The 16,105-nt window shown below is 45.3% G+C and overlaps 1 protein-coding gene across 11 annotated transcripts in view; it reads right to left on the minus strand.

The window, feature by feature from the left end:
* The window catches only part of nktr (natural killer cell triggering receptor), a 273,135-nt gene that overhangs the window by 52,812 nt on the left and 204,218 nt on the right, over window positions 1-16,105 (minus strand). For all 11 annotated transcript variants that reach the window (XM_038798536.1, XM_038798533.1, XM_038798535.1 and 8 more), the window contains one exon: window positions 5,940-6,032. In XM_038798536.1, coding sequence (XP_038654464.1) covers window positions 5,940-6,032 — 93 coding nt within the window. The remainder of the gene's footprint in view (window positions 1-5,939; window positions 6,033-16,105) is intronic.

Here is a 16,105-nt window from a genome sequence, read left to right on the forward strand (position 1 = left end):
ACAGAATACATGACCACAATGTTTGCTGTGATGTTGGGGGTTCAAGCCCCACTTCCAAGAACTTGAACAGAAAATCTAGCTTGATACTCCAGTAACACAATGTGCTATGAAATCTTTTAACATGGCCTCGCTTCTTTTTTTTGGAACTCGATCGTGCAGGCTAGGTGGACTGGCCATGCTAAATTGCCCTGAGTCTCCAAAAAAGATTAGGTGGGGTTACGGGGATAGGGTGGAGGTGTGGGGCTTAGGGTGGAGGTATGGGGCTTAGGTAGGGTGCTCTTTTCAAGGCCGGTGCAGACCCGATGGGCCGAATGGTCTCCTTCTGCACTGTAAATTCTATGGTAACTGAGGGAGTGCTGCACTATCAGGAATACTGTCTTTAAGGAGAACATTAAACAAGGCTCCCTCAGGTCGATGTGAAAATTCTCATGACACTATTTTAAAGATAAGCAGGGAAAATCTCACTGATGGCCAATATCACTTAAAAAAAAATACAGGTTCTATGTTCATAGTTGTATTGCTGAGTGAATTGGTTGCTACATTTCTGACACTGAAACAGCGATACACTTCAAAATGCTTTTGACATCTAGAGATTGAGTGGTTATGCTGCAAAAATGCATATATTTCTTTTCTTTTTTAAATCATTTACATCAAAAATGATGCACAAACCAGAAATAACTGAACGGGCAGGAATTCCTCTCCACCAAATGAAGACAACTACTATTTGTTCACTGAAGATCAACAACTGACAAAGGGGTTTTGATGGCAAAAAACAAAGGTTTACACAAAGCGTAGTAAACATTTTACGAAGGCAGAGCTCAACATGGAGGTAAACAAGTATCTGGAATGGAGTTACATTGCAAGAAGCCGACTGAACAAGAGAAATTTGAAGAATGAATCATTTCCAGACTGCTGGCTAATTTCCTTAGATACGGAGGGGTTGATATCGCATTACACACATACACAAAAGATGGTAGACATGGTGAACATAGAACATACAGTGCAGAAGGAGGCCATTCGGCCCATCGAGCCTGCACCGACCCACTTAATCCCTCATTTACACTTCCACAGGGCCGGCTCAAGGTACTGGCAACTCGGGCAGTCGCTCGGGGCGCCATGTGCTAGGGGGCGCCATCAAGGAGTGTGTGACCTGCGTCAGAGACCCGGCGCCGCGTAAAAGACTCGGGTCCCGCGCATGCGCAGTTGGGCCGGTGCCAACCAGCGCATGCGCGGTGGCCGCCCTCCCCCAGGTCGCCCCGCACAAACATGGCGGATGGATCCAGGCTCGCCGGTGGAAGAAAGGAGGCCTGCCGACAGAGAGACCGGCCCGCCGATCGGTGGGTCCCGAAGTGGGCCCCCCCCCCGCGAAGGGCGCCGAAGTTCAGCTTGCCCGGGGCGCCAGCAACCCTAGGGCCGGCGCTGCACTTCCACCGGTGAGAGGGAGCAAAATGCAGACAAATATCCTGAGGCTGTAGGTATAATATATTTATTTTTAGTTGAAGAAAGGGGATAGTTAAAAATCTCTCTATTTTCTGAAGCCAACAGGAGAGATAATAAATAAAAATAATAATAATAATAGCTTATTGTCACAAGTAGGCTTCAATGAAGTCACTGTGAAAAGCCCCTAGTCGCCACATTCCAGCACCTGTTCGGGGAGGCCGGTACGGGAATTGAACCCGCGCCGTTGGCCTTGTTCTGCATTACAAGCCAGCTGTTTAGCCCACTGTGCTAAACCAGCCCCAGTTATGACCTGACCGTATAACACTGCTGCAACCTTTTCCTCCATCCCAAGTTACTGCATGTTACAAAGAGTCCAATACAGGTTTAAACAATTTCTAGCACACGCCCACAACTGATCAAACAGCGCAAGGTATTAAATTACTTGGTGGAATCAGAAGGGACTATTGGCAAACCATTTCTGTGCTTTGCATTTTGTACCAGCTTTTATTTTCAATGAAAGTAATGCATAAATAGTCAGTAAACCAGGAGGGAAATACGTGCACAGCAACTTCATGAATATGTAATTATTCTGAAGCAAGGTGATAACTAATACACCGAATAGCACCATCAACATAGAACATAGAATTTACAGTACAGAAGGCCATTTGGCCGATCGAGTCTGCACCGGCCCTTGGAAAGAGCACCCCACTTAAGCCCCACACCTCCACCCTATCCCTGTAACCCAGTAACCCCACTTAACCTTATTGGACACGAAGGGCAAATTAGCATGACCACTCCACCCAACCTGCACATCTTTGGACTGTGGGAGGAAACGGGAGCACCCGGAGGAAACCCACGCAGGCATGGGGAGAACGTGCAGACTCCACACAGACAGTGACCCAAGCTGGGAATCGAACCTGGGAATCTGGCACTGTGAAGCAACTGTGCTAACAACTGTGCTACTGTGCTGCCATATCATAAAAAGAAACCCACAGTAAACCAAAATCTTTTCAGGGCACGTTTGATTCCTGGGCTGTGTCAAGTGAACTGATCTCCGCTTTGGCAACAGGTGGGAGATAATACATGGGACTTCAACATTCCTGGGCATGGGGAAGAGGGAAGGGGAGAGCTAGGGCAAAATCAGCCGAGGGCTTCTGCTTTCAGGTGGCACGTGCTGGAAAGTGGAGTTTAGGCAGAGACAGGAATGCAACTGGCTGCATTGCCCTCCGAGATCCAGTACCCTTTTTAAACAAAAAATAATTTAACGTACCCAATTAATTTGTTTTCCAATTAAGGGGCAATTTAGCGTGTTCAATCCACCTAGCCTGCACATCTTTGGGTTGTGGGGGCGAAACCCACACAAACACTGGAAGAATGTGCAAACTCAACACCGACAGTGACCCCAGGCCGCAATCAAACCTGGGCACCGTGAGATAGCAGTGCCAACCACTGTGCAACCACGCTGCCTTCAATATCCTTTTTGTAAAATAAATTTAGAGTACCCAATTCATTGTTTCCAATTAAGGGGCAATTTAACATGGCCAATCCACCTACCTTGCACATCTTTGGGTTGTGGGGGTAAAAGCAACGCAAACACAGGGAGAATGTGCAAACTCCACACGGATAGTGACCCAGAGTTGGGATCGAACCTGGGGCCTCGGCGCCGTGAGGCAACCGTGCTAACCACTGTACTGCCCTCAATATCCTTTCAATGATCGTTGTCAGCACTTGCATAAGATACACGAGAACAACAGCACCCGTGGAACTGTACCGCATTCCAGAGTTTGCATCTCGGGATGAGGGGTAAACACATTTGAAACAAAAGGCATGCTTTGCTTTCAAAAGATATTGTTTGTGCTGCGTAAGAAACCTGGGCTGGTTGAGGAGGGGGGTGGGGGAAGGGGGGAGGAAGAGAGAGAGCGAGAGAAAGACTCATTTTGAAAAATCAATCTCAAACTTTACCTGCGATTTATAAAACGGAGTTATACGTTTTACCAACCCTCAAATGGGGATGTGTTTAATAACAGGGCAGCTGTTTAATGCTTCACAAATTTGAGCTACCAAAATGGTTGTTAAATGCACTTATTAAATGAAGACAATTATCCTGAGCACCGCTGAAAAAAAGTCATGCTATTGAAGCTTTATGTCTTGCATTCATCAGGACAACTTGCAAGAAATTTTCAGCAGTATCAAACAGCACATCCCCACGACTGTTCGCAACATGCCAGAAGCCACATGTATTGTGGGAAATGTCTTGCCATTCTGTACTGATGAGGGCAAGAAGAGAAACTTTTATAGCATGTCTCTTTTATTCAGTAATACTAAAGCTCCGCACTACCAAGCAGCTGCAATTATTCTGATACAAATAACTCTAAGTTACGAAGAACAATCAAAGAATTTCATTTGAAAGAATATGCGAACAAAAATGAATGGTGGTTTAATCAGTGACCATGAGGAGGCTGTTTGATTGTTGAACAAATCCAGCTACCCCAAAAGTAATACACGCTTAATCTATGCAAAGAACCTCATAATTTACCTCTTTGAAGGCAAGCAACAACCTGTGCTGCACCATTTCCAAGGCCAATATATCCTTGTTGAGGTGTGATGCCCAGAACTGAATGCAGGTGGGGTAGAAATTGGGTGTTATGCAACTAGAACTACATTACTTCACATTTTTCTACATTGTACTGCAGTCTGGTGACGAGTCGGTTCCACAGGTCAGAGTACAGACTGGAGCAAAGAGAAACGGCTGTCATTACAGAACTACTACCTCCTTCCACATCATCAGTGGACAGATCGGATGAAGGGAACCTTTTAAGAGTTTAAGAAACAGGAGTGGGGTGGATCATTTGGCCCCTTGAGCCTACCTCAACTGCTCTTTCCCTGCACTCTCCCCATATCCCTTTAATTTCTAGAGTATTCAAAAATCTAACTATGTTTAAGCTGAACACACTCAGCAATTGAACACCCAGAGCTTGTTGTGTTAGAAAATTCCAAAGGTTCACCACACTTTGAGCAAAGAAATTCCCTCTTATCCCAGGTTTAAGCCTGCTGATGTCAGCCTGAGGGACTAACAATCCTACCAGTATAACATCTACCTGCTTCTTAAATGAGTCCAATATCCCCGCCTCAACGCCAACACTGCTGATCCTTCTCTGTAAAGAATTACGTCAGCATCTTTTGCAAACTTCAACCACTGAGGGCCCTTGTTCTTCACAATTCTGGCACCGCTGTGTCCTATTATACTCCTACATGGGAGTATTTGAAATGATTGTTCCGGATCTACCTCCATTATCTAATTATGTCAATTAAATTATTCAAGGCGGAAATATCTGGCATATTTAGCTACTCTTTCCAATTCTCCCCGACATCAGAGTTCAGTCTCATTGCCCTCATCTGCAACAGCTCTTTGGCAAAGAACTTAAGAACAGGATGTGGCTATTCAGGATCTCAAACCTATTCATACATTCATTTAGATCATGGCTACATACATCGATATACAGAAGATAAGAGCAGGAGGAGGCCTTTTGGCTCTTTGAGCCTTCTCTGCCATTTATCACGATCATGGCTGATCATCCAACTCAATAGCTTTCTCCCCATAGTCTTTGATCCCATTTGCCCCAAGTGCTATATCTAGCCACCTCTTGAATATATTCAATGTTTAAGCATCAACTACTACCTGTGGCTCACCATTCTTTGGGTGAAGAAATGTCTCCTTATCTCTGTCCAAAATGGTTTACCCTGAATCCTCAGACAGTGACCCTGGTTCTGGACACACCCACCATCAGGAACATCTGCCCTGCATTTACCCTGTCTAGTCCTGTTACAATTTTATAAGTCTCTATGAGATTCCCCCTCATTCTTCTGAACTCCAGATAGAACAGTCTTTACCCACCATAGCTCCTTATCCCTGAAGCCATCACTGAACAAAAAACTGTCCCTTAGTCTTGAAAGTTCTATTTGTTCTGGATCCAATACCTTTAAGGGGGAAGAGAATCCAGAGTTCTGCTACCGCTTCCGCTGAGTGCCGATGCTTCCCCAGAGGAAATACTTTCTCTGTAGCTACCTTATTGAATTCTTTTAACATTTTAAACACTTCAATCAGATCACCCTCCAAACTCCAATACCAAAGGGAATACACCATAATGATATAGTTTGGCTTTATGACTTACACCCTCCAAGCCCTGGTATCATTCTGCCAAATCTGCGTTCCACCCTCCCCAAGGCAGACATATCTGTGATGCACTGCAGAGCCCAATACTCTGGAAGGAGGTCTCATCTTATCCAGGATCACCCCTTCTGTCCTATGTGTGCACCATGCCAACGACTAGGGCATGATATAGATTCAGAATTAATCCTCAGGATTTATACTCAAAATATAGGTTATAAAGTACAATTTTCAAATCACCATTCATTTCTGTCAAGTGTACCAGAACACTTCTGACAGTGGGTAATTAAAATTAATCATCATCAATAAGGGTAATTTAAAATGAGGTTACCTATGGCTTCTATAGCTTCTGTAAGAGCTGCTATGACTTGAGTGACCTCTGCTGTGCCTACGCCGGCTTCGACTTCTGCTGTAACTCCGTGACCTGAAATTAATCATAGTAATGCATGAATGGCTTCAAATAACATGACAGGGAACGTTATCAGCCACTTTAGGTTTTAGAATTCTGCATATTTGACAACAAAACCACTTACCCCTGTGTGAAGGGGAAATAAAACATACACAGCAATAGGAAATGCACATTTCTACGAATCACAAAGAGCTGTCTCAATCCTAAATCGGTGAAGAGTGATGCTGATGAGGAAAAAGGTGATAAAAGGGAAGGAGGAAAGAGAGAAAGAAGCATTTACTCAGCACATCTTACATCCTCAGGAGACTCTGAAGTGCGTCAGAAACAAAGAATAATTGTTTGGAAGCCAAATGTGTCGACAGCAATATGCTCTAAAAACAGCAATCTGTTTTGGCAATGTTGGCTGCGGGATGACACTGGGAGAACTCACGAGGTCCTCCAAGTGGCCAAGACTGTGCAAACTTTTGGGACAGATTGCAAGGGGTGGGTGTCAATGGGGTAGTGTGCAATGCCTGGAGGGTTTGAGTTATGTTATCAGGTTATTCAACGCTGCTAGTAGGCCAGGAACTGAAAGGGGTCGGAGATGAGGGTCGGGGGATAAATACTGCTGGGGCAGTGGGGTGAGGGGTTTGGTTAGTGGAGGGTGCAGGGAATCCTGTGAGGGGATTGGTCTGGGCATTTAAAACACTTACGCAGAAGTTAGAAGGGGTTTTAGTTCTTCTAACTTTTTCTGAGTAACTATTTGCATAACCAGGGTTGCTGGATGGTTCGCAGCGCACTTGTCCAGAAGAAGTTTGTGCGCCTGGACAGTTGGAAGTGCAAATGGAAAGTTCCAAGACACAATCCTCAGCACATCTTTGGGGTACCCCCCCCAATATCTGACGCTGGGGAGCCCACAAGTTACAGCCCAAGGTGCTGACACTGGATAGACTGTCTGCACTTAAAAGTTGATACGGCACCAGGACCAGGTGAGATGCATCTAAGAATACCGAGGGAAGTGAGGGAGGAAATTGGCCATAATTTCCAGTCTTCCTTAGGCTGTGGGGTGGTGGCAGGGAACTGGGGAATTCCAGACTGCTGGAAAAAAAAAGGGTGGAAAGACAGCAAACACAGGCCGGTCAATCTTACTTTGGCAGAGGAAACACTGAGGAAATATGGGTTAATGAAAGCCAACACAAATTTGTTAACTAAATTGCTGGAGTTTTTTTTAAAGAGGTAACAGAGAAGGTGGATGAGGGTAATACTGTTGATGTAGTGTACATGGGCCTGCAAAATACAGTTGTTAAATTGCTGCCCAATAGGTTTGAGAGAAAAGTTATAGCTCCAGAAATAAAAGGGACACTAGCAACCTGGAGACCAAGTTGGCTGAGTGATAGTAAAGAGAGAGAGCAGAAGTTAATGCATGTTTTCCAGACTGGAAGAAATGGAGCCCCCCCCGGTGGTGTTGGGGCCTTTGCTCTTACTGATATATATTAATGATCTGAATCACTGGGCACATCTTCAAAATGTGCAGATAATAAAAAACTTCACAGTATTCGGAACCATGAGGGCAGCATGGAACTTCAAAAGGTTATGGACAGGTTGGTGGAACAAGTGGACTTTTGGCAGATGAAATTTAATGCAGAGAAACACAGAGATGAATTTTGGTTGGAAGAAGGCAGCGGGGATATGAAAGAAAGGACACAATTCCAAAGGGACTGCAGGAGCCGAGGGACCTGGGTTGAAGTACATTTGTATAAATCATGGAAGGTAGCAGGACAGATTACGAAAATGATTAATAAAACATATGGCATCCTAGCTTTTATTAAAAGGGGCACTGATTAAAAAAGCAGGCAGTAATGTTAAGTAAAAACAGAAAGTGCTGGAGAAACTCCAATTCAGCAGCACTCAAAGAGGAAGAATGTGTAGCACTGCAGGAAAAAGGTGGAGTAACGGTGAACTGCTTCTTCGGAAAGCCAACACAGACATAATGTGTTGAATGGTCCCAATCTGTGTGGTAGCAATTCCTACAGCGCAGGAGGACGCTCGACATATCGGATTGCACCTACCGTCTGAAAACTACCCTTCCTAAGTCCGCTGCCCTGCCCAGCCCTGTAACTCCATCCAACATACACATCTTTTCGACACTAAGGGGCAGTTTATCATGGCCAATCCACCTAAGCTGCACATCTTTGGACTGTGGGAGGAAACCAATGCACCCGGAAGAAACCTACGCACACACGGGGAGGAAGTGCAAACTCCACATGGTCACCCGAGACCGGAATTGAACCCGGGTCCCTGGCGCTTATGAGGCAGCAGAGATAACCACTGTGCTGTCGTGCCGCCGACTATTCTGTGACTAAATTCATCCTGATAGACGAGATTCTGCACATAAACGCAAAAAGGATATCAACATTAACAGCATGATTTAAGGTTAGGGTTAGTCAGTGCTAAAATGGACAGCAAGGTGACGACTAAACAAGAAACAGAGTATGCATTAAGATTAGCTACTCAGACTGGCAAACGGTATTTCAAGGGTGGTGCAGTGGCACAGTGGTTAGCACTGCTGCCTCACAGCTCAGTGATTGACCCCTCAGTCAAGGGGAACAGCTGCTTCCTATTTACCCTGTCCAAACCCCTCATAATCTTACACACTTCAATCATATCCCCTCGGCCTTCTCAGCTCTAACGAAAACAATCCAAGCCTATCCAGTCTCTCCTTATAGCTCAGATGCTCCAGCCCAGGCAAATCCTGGTGAATCTCCTCCTGTACCCCCTCCTGGGCAATCACCTTCCTATAGTTACCAGAACTGCACACTGTACTCTAGCTGTGGCATGGCTAACGTTCTGTACAGCTCCAACATAACCTCCTTGCTCTTATATTCTATGCTATGACTGATGAAGGCAAGTGTCCCATATGCCTTAATTACCCTATTCACCTGCTCTGCCGCCTTCAGGGATCTGTGAACAAGTAACCCAAGTTCCATCTGTTCCTTTGAGCTTCCTAGTGTCCAGCCATTCATTAAACACTCACTTGTCCTGTTTCTTCTTGCAAACTGCATCACCTCACATTTATCAGGGTTAAATACCATCTGCCTCTGTTCTGCCCACCTGACCAACCCATAAACTATGACCCACTTCTTCACTGTTAACCACCCTACCAATAGAACAAAATCATAGAAAGGTTACAGCACAGGTGGCCATTTGGCCCATCTTGTTGATGTCAGACCGAGGAAATCCAGATGCTCTTTCTTTTAAAAAAAATAAATTTAGAGTACCCAATTCATTTATACCAATTAAGGAGCAAGTTAGCGCAGCCAATTCACCCACGAAACCCACGCAAACACGGGGAGAATGTGCAAACTGCACACGGACAGTGACCCAGGGCCAGGATCGAACCTGGGACCTCGGCGCCATGAGGCTGCAGTGCTAACCACTGTGCCACTGTGCAGCCCCAGGTGCTCTTTCTAATCCCACCTTTATGCACTCGGATCATAGCCCTGTACCTTAGAGCACTTAAGGTGCAGATCCAGGTACTTTTTAAAAAGAGTTTAGTGTCTCTGCCTCCACAACCAACTCAGGCAGCGAATTCCCACTATCCTCTGCGCAAAAAGGTTCTTTCTCATGTCCCCTCCACACCTTCTGCCACCTATCTTGAATCTATGTCCCCTGGTTCTGGAATTCTCCACTAAGGGAAACAATGTTATACTGTCCACCCTGTCTTTTCCCCTCATAATTTTGTACACCCCAATTAAGTCACCCCTCAGCCTTCTTGGGTGTCGTCTGCAAACTTACTTATCAATCCCCCCACGTTCTCATCAATATCATTTATATTAATACGATCCCAGACCAGACCCCAATAGTGGCTGGGATATTGGGCCAAATCCTCAATATTTTAATTTATTTTGTAAGACTGTACGGAAAGAATGATTCGCTCCAGGAGTGGTGGCACGAAAAAAAATAACGATTTGGTATATTTAAAACAAAACTTATTTATGAATACAATAAACGAATACTCGTTTTATTACTAACCTACTGGGAGGGAATTGTGAACTCAGTGTCAGACAGATCAAACTTTAATTCCTCTCCAAAGCTTTCTCAAAATGTCTCTGAATCCCTTAGCTCCACCCAGCAATGACATCACCCCAAGCTGAAAAACAAATTAACTCTTTATGCTGAACGCACATCAACTCCTCAGGGACTTCCTCGGAGTCAAACCACAATGCATTAGCCCAGCCTGAAAAACCCATTCCTCTGGTCAATTTCACCGTCTGGCTCCTAAAAGCTCCCAGGCCTGGCAAAACAGGATTATCTTTTTAAAAACATGACCACTGCAGTCAAACACACTCTCAACCCCAATCTTTCGACCCTTAGATGGCCAAATGTTTAGAATCCAATATTCCTAAAATTCTCCATTCGTCACAATATATAGAACAAACAATAAGGGAGCCAGTACTGAACCGTCTGATACGCCGCTGGACACCAGCCTCCAGTTACTCAAACAGCCTTCTACAACCACCCTTTGTGCCCTATTACTAAGCCAGTTTTGGATCAATCTCGGCAAGCTTCCTTGATTTCCACATGCTTCAACCTTCTCAATCAGTCTCCCATGTGGGACCTTGTCAAAGGCTTTGCTAAAATCCATATAAACTACACCAACTGCACTTCCTTCATCCACACACTCGGTCACTTTATCAAAACATTCCATCAAATTTGGTAGGCCTGACCGCCCTCTGACAATCCCTCATCAACCCATGTCTTTCCGAGTGGAGATCAATTCTCTCCTTCAGAACTTTCTCCAATAGTTTCCACACCACTGATGTGAGATTCACCGATCTGTAATTCCCTGGTTTATCTCTATTATCCTCCTAGAAAAGTGGATCATGAGCTGTTCTCCAGTCCTCTGGCACTTCCCCCATGGCCAGGGAGGAATTAAAAACCTGCGATGGAATCCCTCGCTTCCCACAGCAGCCTGGGATTCAATACATCCGAGGCCTGGGAATTTGTAAGCCTGTCAAAGTCTCCAATACTGCCTCACTTCCTATGTCAAACTGCCGAAGGTCCTCAGTCCCATTTCCTAAATTCTGTATCCATGACCCCCTTCTCCCGAGTGAAGACCAATGAGAAGTATTAATTTAACAGCCTAACAATTTCCTGCGGATTCACACACAACTTACCCACTTGATCTCTAATGGACCGTACACTTTCCTGGGTTAACCTTTTCCCCTTAATGTATAGAACATCTTAAGGTTATCCCTAATCCTATTAGCAAGTCCTTTTTCATGCCCCCCTTTTGCTCTTCTAACTGCTTTCTTAAGTTTCCTCTTGCACTTCCTAAATTCCTCCCGGGTTGCAGCTGAATTTCACCCGTTGAACTTGATAAAAGCCCTTCTCTTCCTCCTTTTTTGAAAAAAATACTTTTATTCTCCTTTTTCACATTTTCTCCCAAATTTACACCCACCAACAAGAAACAATAATCAGTAATGAATGCAATGTCAATCCACATATCAATAGCAACGATCCCATCCTCCCACCAAACCCCCAAACATTAGCCCGCATGTTAACATAAAAAAAATAACAAAAAGGAATCAGGAATCATCCATAGTCTTCTCTTCCTCCCTATCCAGACCTGGCTTGTCCTAGACCTCCAGGGTTCCCTGAACTTCTTGCCTCTACATTTCCCCCAATAGGGAACATGTTATACCTGTACTCAGCCCATTTCCTTTTCGAATGCCCTCCACTGCACCGCTGTGGATTTTTATGCAGGGAGCCGTTCCCAGTCAACTTCGGTCAGACCCCGTCTTATTTTAGTGAAATCTGCCTTGCCCCAATCCAAGGCCATCTTTTTCAGGTCATCTGTTTCCCTGTCCATAACAAACTTGAACCGTACCGTGCTGTGGTCACTACCACTAAAATGTTCCCCCACTGCCATGCTGGGGACAGTTCTCCTTGGAGGGAAGCAGACTAAGAGGCGATCTGAGAAATGGTCAAAATCATAAGGGGGCTGGACAGAGAAGAAAAGGTGAAACTGTTCCTGTTCATTAGGATGAAGAACAGAGGGTACAAATTGAAAGCAAGTTGCAAAAGAAGCAAATGTGATGTGACAGAAATATTTTTCACTCAGTGGTTTGGGTCTGAAATTCACTCCTTGGAAGCATGGTAGAGGCAGGTTCAAGAGGGCATTAGGTTATTACATGAATAGAAACGATGTGCAGGGGAATAAACAGAGGAAATGCACCAAGTCACCCCACGACATTCAATGACATCACCATCGCTGAATCCCCCCCAATCAACATCCTGGGGGTTACTATTAATCAGAAACTGAACTGGACGAGCCATCCTAATACTGCGGCCAGCAGAGCAGGCCACTGCCTGGATGAGTGCAGTTCTAACAACACTCATGAAACTCATCACCATCCAGGACAAAGCAGCCCGCTTGATTGCTACCCTTTCCTCAAACATTTAACGCCTCCACCACCAACGAACAGCGACAGCCAGGTGTACCATTGCCAAGATGCACTGCAATAACTCACCAAGGTTCCTTGGGCAGCACCTTCCAAACTTCCTACCGCCACCATGTAGAAGGGCAGGGGCAGCAGATACCTGGCAACCCCACCACCTAGAGGTTCTCCTCCAAGTCACTCACCACCTCAATGTGGAAATATATCTGCGTTCCTTTACAGTCGCTGGGTCAAAATCCTGGAACACCCCCCCCCACCACCGATAAGAAAAAATTATCTACACCTCAGAAGCTGCAGCAGTTCAAGGCGGCAACTCACCAGCACCTTCTGAAGGGCAACCAGGGATGGGCAATAAATGTTGGCCTAACCAGCCACGCCCACATCCCATAGATGAATAAAGAAAAAGTCTTGATGCTCATTTGTTTAGCCGGTGCAGACATGAAGGGCCAAATGGAAGACCAATGCTGAATTTGCTGTGGAGATAGGTTCAGAAGTTATTGGGGGGGGGGGGGGGGGCAAACATGAGTAAATGAGAGAATTTCCCTCAAAATGCTAATACTTTCTCTTGGAGGTGCTGGGTGATTGGACGTGTATCTCCAGTGTTTTCTTAATTTCTGTAGTTTATGGTGGCGGTGCAGATAGTCGAGTAAATTACCGGGATGGCTCCCATCCAACAGTGTGCCTCTGGAGCAACTTAAAATGACAGTGCTCACGTTTGTGCAGAGCAATATTTAATGGCATGGAGATTTTAAAAATTAAGCCAGCACATGGACATGGTTTGCCCTAGGAAGGATGCCAGAATCCTGTGGTTGCCTGTGAATGAGCAATCTGCATGGCATAGCTAAGATACCAGCTGTCAAGAATTGGGGTCATCAGTAACAGCGGAGAATCTGAGCTTTCTTTCACTGGAATGGCCAGGGAGACAATTGGATATGAGAGAGAGAGAGAGAGAGAGAGAGAGAGAGAGAGAGAGAGGAGAGAGAGAGAGAGAGAGAGAGAGAGAGAGAGAGAGAGAGAGAGAGAGAGAGAGAGAGAGAGAAAGAGAGAGAATGCGTGTGAGAGAAAGTGTGAAATAGTGTATGAGAGTGTGAGAGAGAGAGAGAGAGAGTGTGCGTGTCGAGTGTGTGTGTATTTGAGCGAGAATGTGCGTGTGTGTGTGTGAAAGAGTGTGCGAGAGAGAGAGAGAGGGAGAGAGAGAGAGAGAGTGTGTGTGTGTGTGTGTGTGTGTGTGTGTGTGTGTGTGTGTGTGAAAGAGAGAGTGTGTGTTTATGCGAGTGTGCGCGCCTGAGTGAGCGTGTGCACGTGAGTGAGCGAGTGGGGGGGGGAGGGGGGGGGGGAAAGAGAGAGAGAGAGAGAGAGAGAGGAAATGTGCTGGGGTGGGGAGCTTTTGAAATAATAACGTTCTCAAAATTATGAAGCCAGATCAAAGACCAACAGGAAGATGAAAAGACTTGAATTCATACAGAACTTTACCACATCTCTCCAAAACATCCTGGTTTATTATGGGAAATTACCCTGCGGTCATCTCCCTGCAAAACAGATATACCGCTTTGGATACTGTTGAGGGAGATGGCTCACCAGGGGAAGGCAGCAGCAGCCAGGTTCATGGCACCGTGGCTGGCTCTGCTGCACAGCAGGGCAGGAAGAAAAATGGCAGGGCTATAGTGATAGGGGACTCGATCGTAAGGGGAATAGACAGGCGGTTCTGTGGACGCAATCGAGACTCCAGGATGGTATGTTGCCTCCCTGGTGCAAGGGTCAAGGATGTCTCAGAGCGGCTGCAGGACATTCTGGGGGGGGGGGGGGAGGGTGAACAGCCAGCTGTCGTGGTGCACATAGGCACCAACGATATAGGTAAAAAACGGGATGAGGTCCTACAAGCGGAATTCAGGGAGTTAGGAGTTAAACTAAAAAGTAGGACCTCAAAAGGTAGTAATCTCAGGATTGCTACCAGTGCCACGAGCTAGTCAGAGTAGGAATGTCAGGATAGATAGGATGAATGCGTGGCTCGAGAGATGGTGCAAGAGGGAGGGATTCAAATTCCTGGGGCATTGGGGTCGGTTCTGGGGGAGGTGGGACCAGTACAAACCGGACGGTCTGCACTTGGGCAGGACTGGAACCGATGTCCTAGGGGGGGTGTTTTCTAGAGCTGTTGGGGAGGGTTTAAACTAATGTGGCAGGGGGATGGGAACCAATGCTGGAAGTTGGAAGGTAGTAAAACAGGGACAGAAACAAAAGGAAGTAAGGGGAAAAGTGCAAGGCAGAGAAGACATAGTCAGAAATCCATAAGGGCGACTGTACAAGGTACAGTGACTGAGGGGAGCACAGTGAATAGGCCCAGTAATAACAAAAGGAATAAAACTGGAGATGTTAAGATTCAAAACAGAGGTAAAAAAACCAACATAAGTGTACTTTACCTGAATGCTCGTAGTATTCGGAATAAAGTAAATGAGTTGGTGGCACAAATCATCGTAAATGACTATGATTTAGTGGCCATTACTGAAACATGGTTAAAGGATGGTCACGACTGGGAGTTAAATATCCGAGGGTATCAAACTATTCGGAAGGACAGAGTGGATGGTAAGGGAGGTGGTGTTGCTCTGTTATTTAAGGATGACATCCGGGCAATAGTAAGGGATGACATCGGTGCTATGGAGGATAAGGTTGAATCCATTTGGGTGGAAATCAGGAATAGTAAGGCGAAAAAGTCACTGATAGGAGTAGTCTATCGGCCACCAAATAGTAACGATATGGTGGGGCAGGCAATAAACAAAGAAATAACTGATGCATGTAGAATTGGTACAGCAGTTATCATGGGGGATTTTAATCTACATGTCGATTGGTTTAACCAGGTCGGTCAAGGCAACCGTGAGGAGGAGTTTATAGAATGTATCCGCGATAGTTTCCTAGAACAGTATGTAATGGAACCTACGAGGGAACAAGCGGTCCTAGATCTTGTCCTGTGTAATGAGACAGGATTGATTCATGATCTCATAGTTAGGGATCCTCTCGGAAGGAGCGATCACAATATGGTGGAATTTAAAATACAGATGGAGGGTGAGAAAGTAAAATCAAATACTAGTGTTTTGTGTTTAAACAAAGGAGATTACAAGGGGATGAGAGAAGAACTAGCTAAGGTAGACTGGGAGCTAAGACTTTATGGTGGAACAGTTGAGGAACAGTGGAGAACCTTCCAAGCGATTTTTCACAGTGCTCAGCAAAGGTTTATACCAACAAAAAGGAAGGACGGAAGAAAGAGGGAAAATCGACCGTGGATATCGAAGGAAATAAGGGAGAGTATCAAATTGAAGGAAAAAGCATATAAAGTGGCAAAGATTGCTGGCAGATTAGAGGATTGGGAAATCTTTAGGGGGCAACAGAAAGCTACTAAAAAAGCTATAAAGAAGAGTAAGATAGAGTATGAGAGTAAACTTGCTCAGAATATAAAAACAGACAGTAAAAGTTTTTACAAATATATAAGACAAAAAAGAGTGGCTAAGGTAAATATTGGTCCTTTAGAGGATGAGAAGGGAGTTTTAATAATGGGAAATGAGGAAATGGCTGAGGAACTGAACAGGTTTTTTGGGTCGGTCTTCACAGTGGAAGACACAAATAACATGCCAGCGACTGATAGAAATGAGGCTATGA

Source organism: Scyliorhinus canicula, chromosome 5, assembly GCF_902713615.1.
Source record: "Scyliorhinus canicula chromosome 5, sScyCan1.1, whole genome shotgun sequence".
Taxonomy (NCBI): Eukaryota; Metazoa; Chordata; class Chondrichthyes; order Carcharhiniformes; family Scyliorhinidae; genus Scyliorhinus; species Scyliorhinus canicula.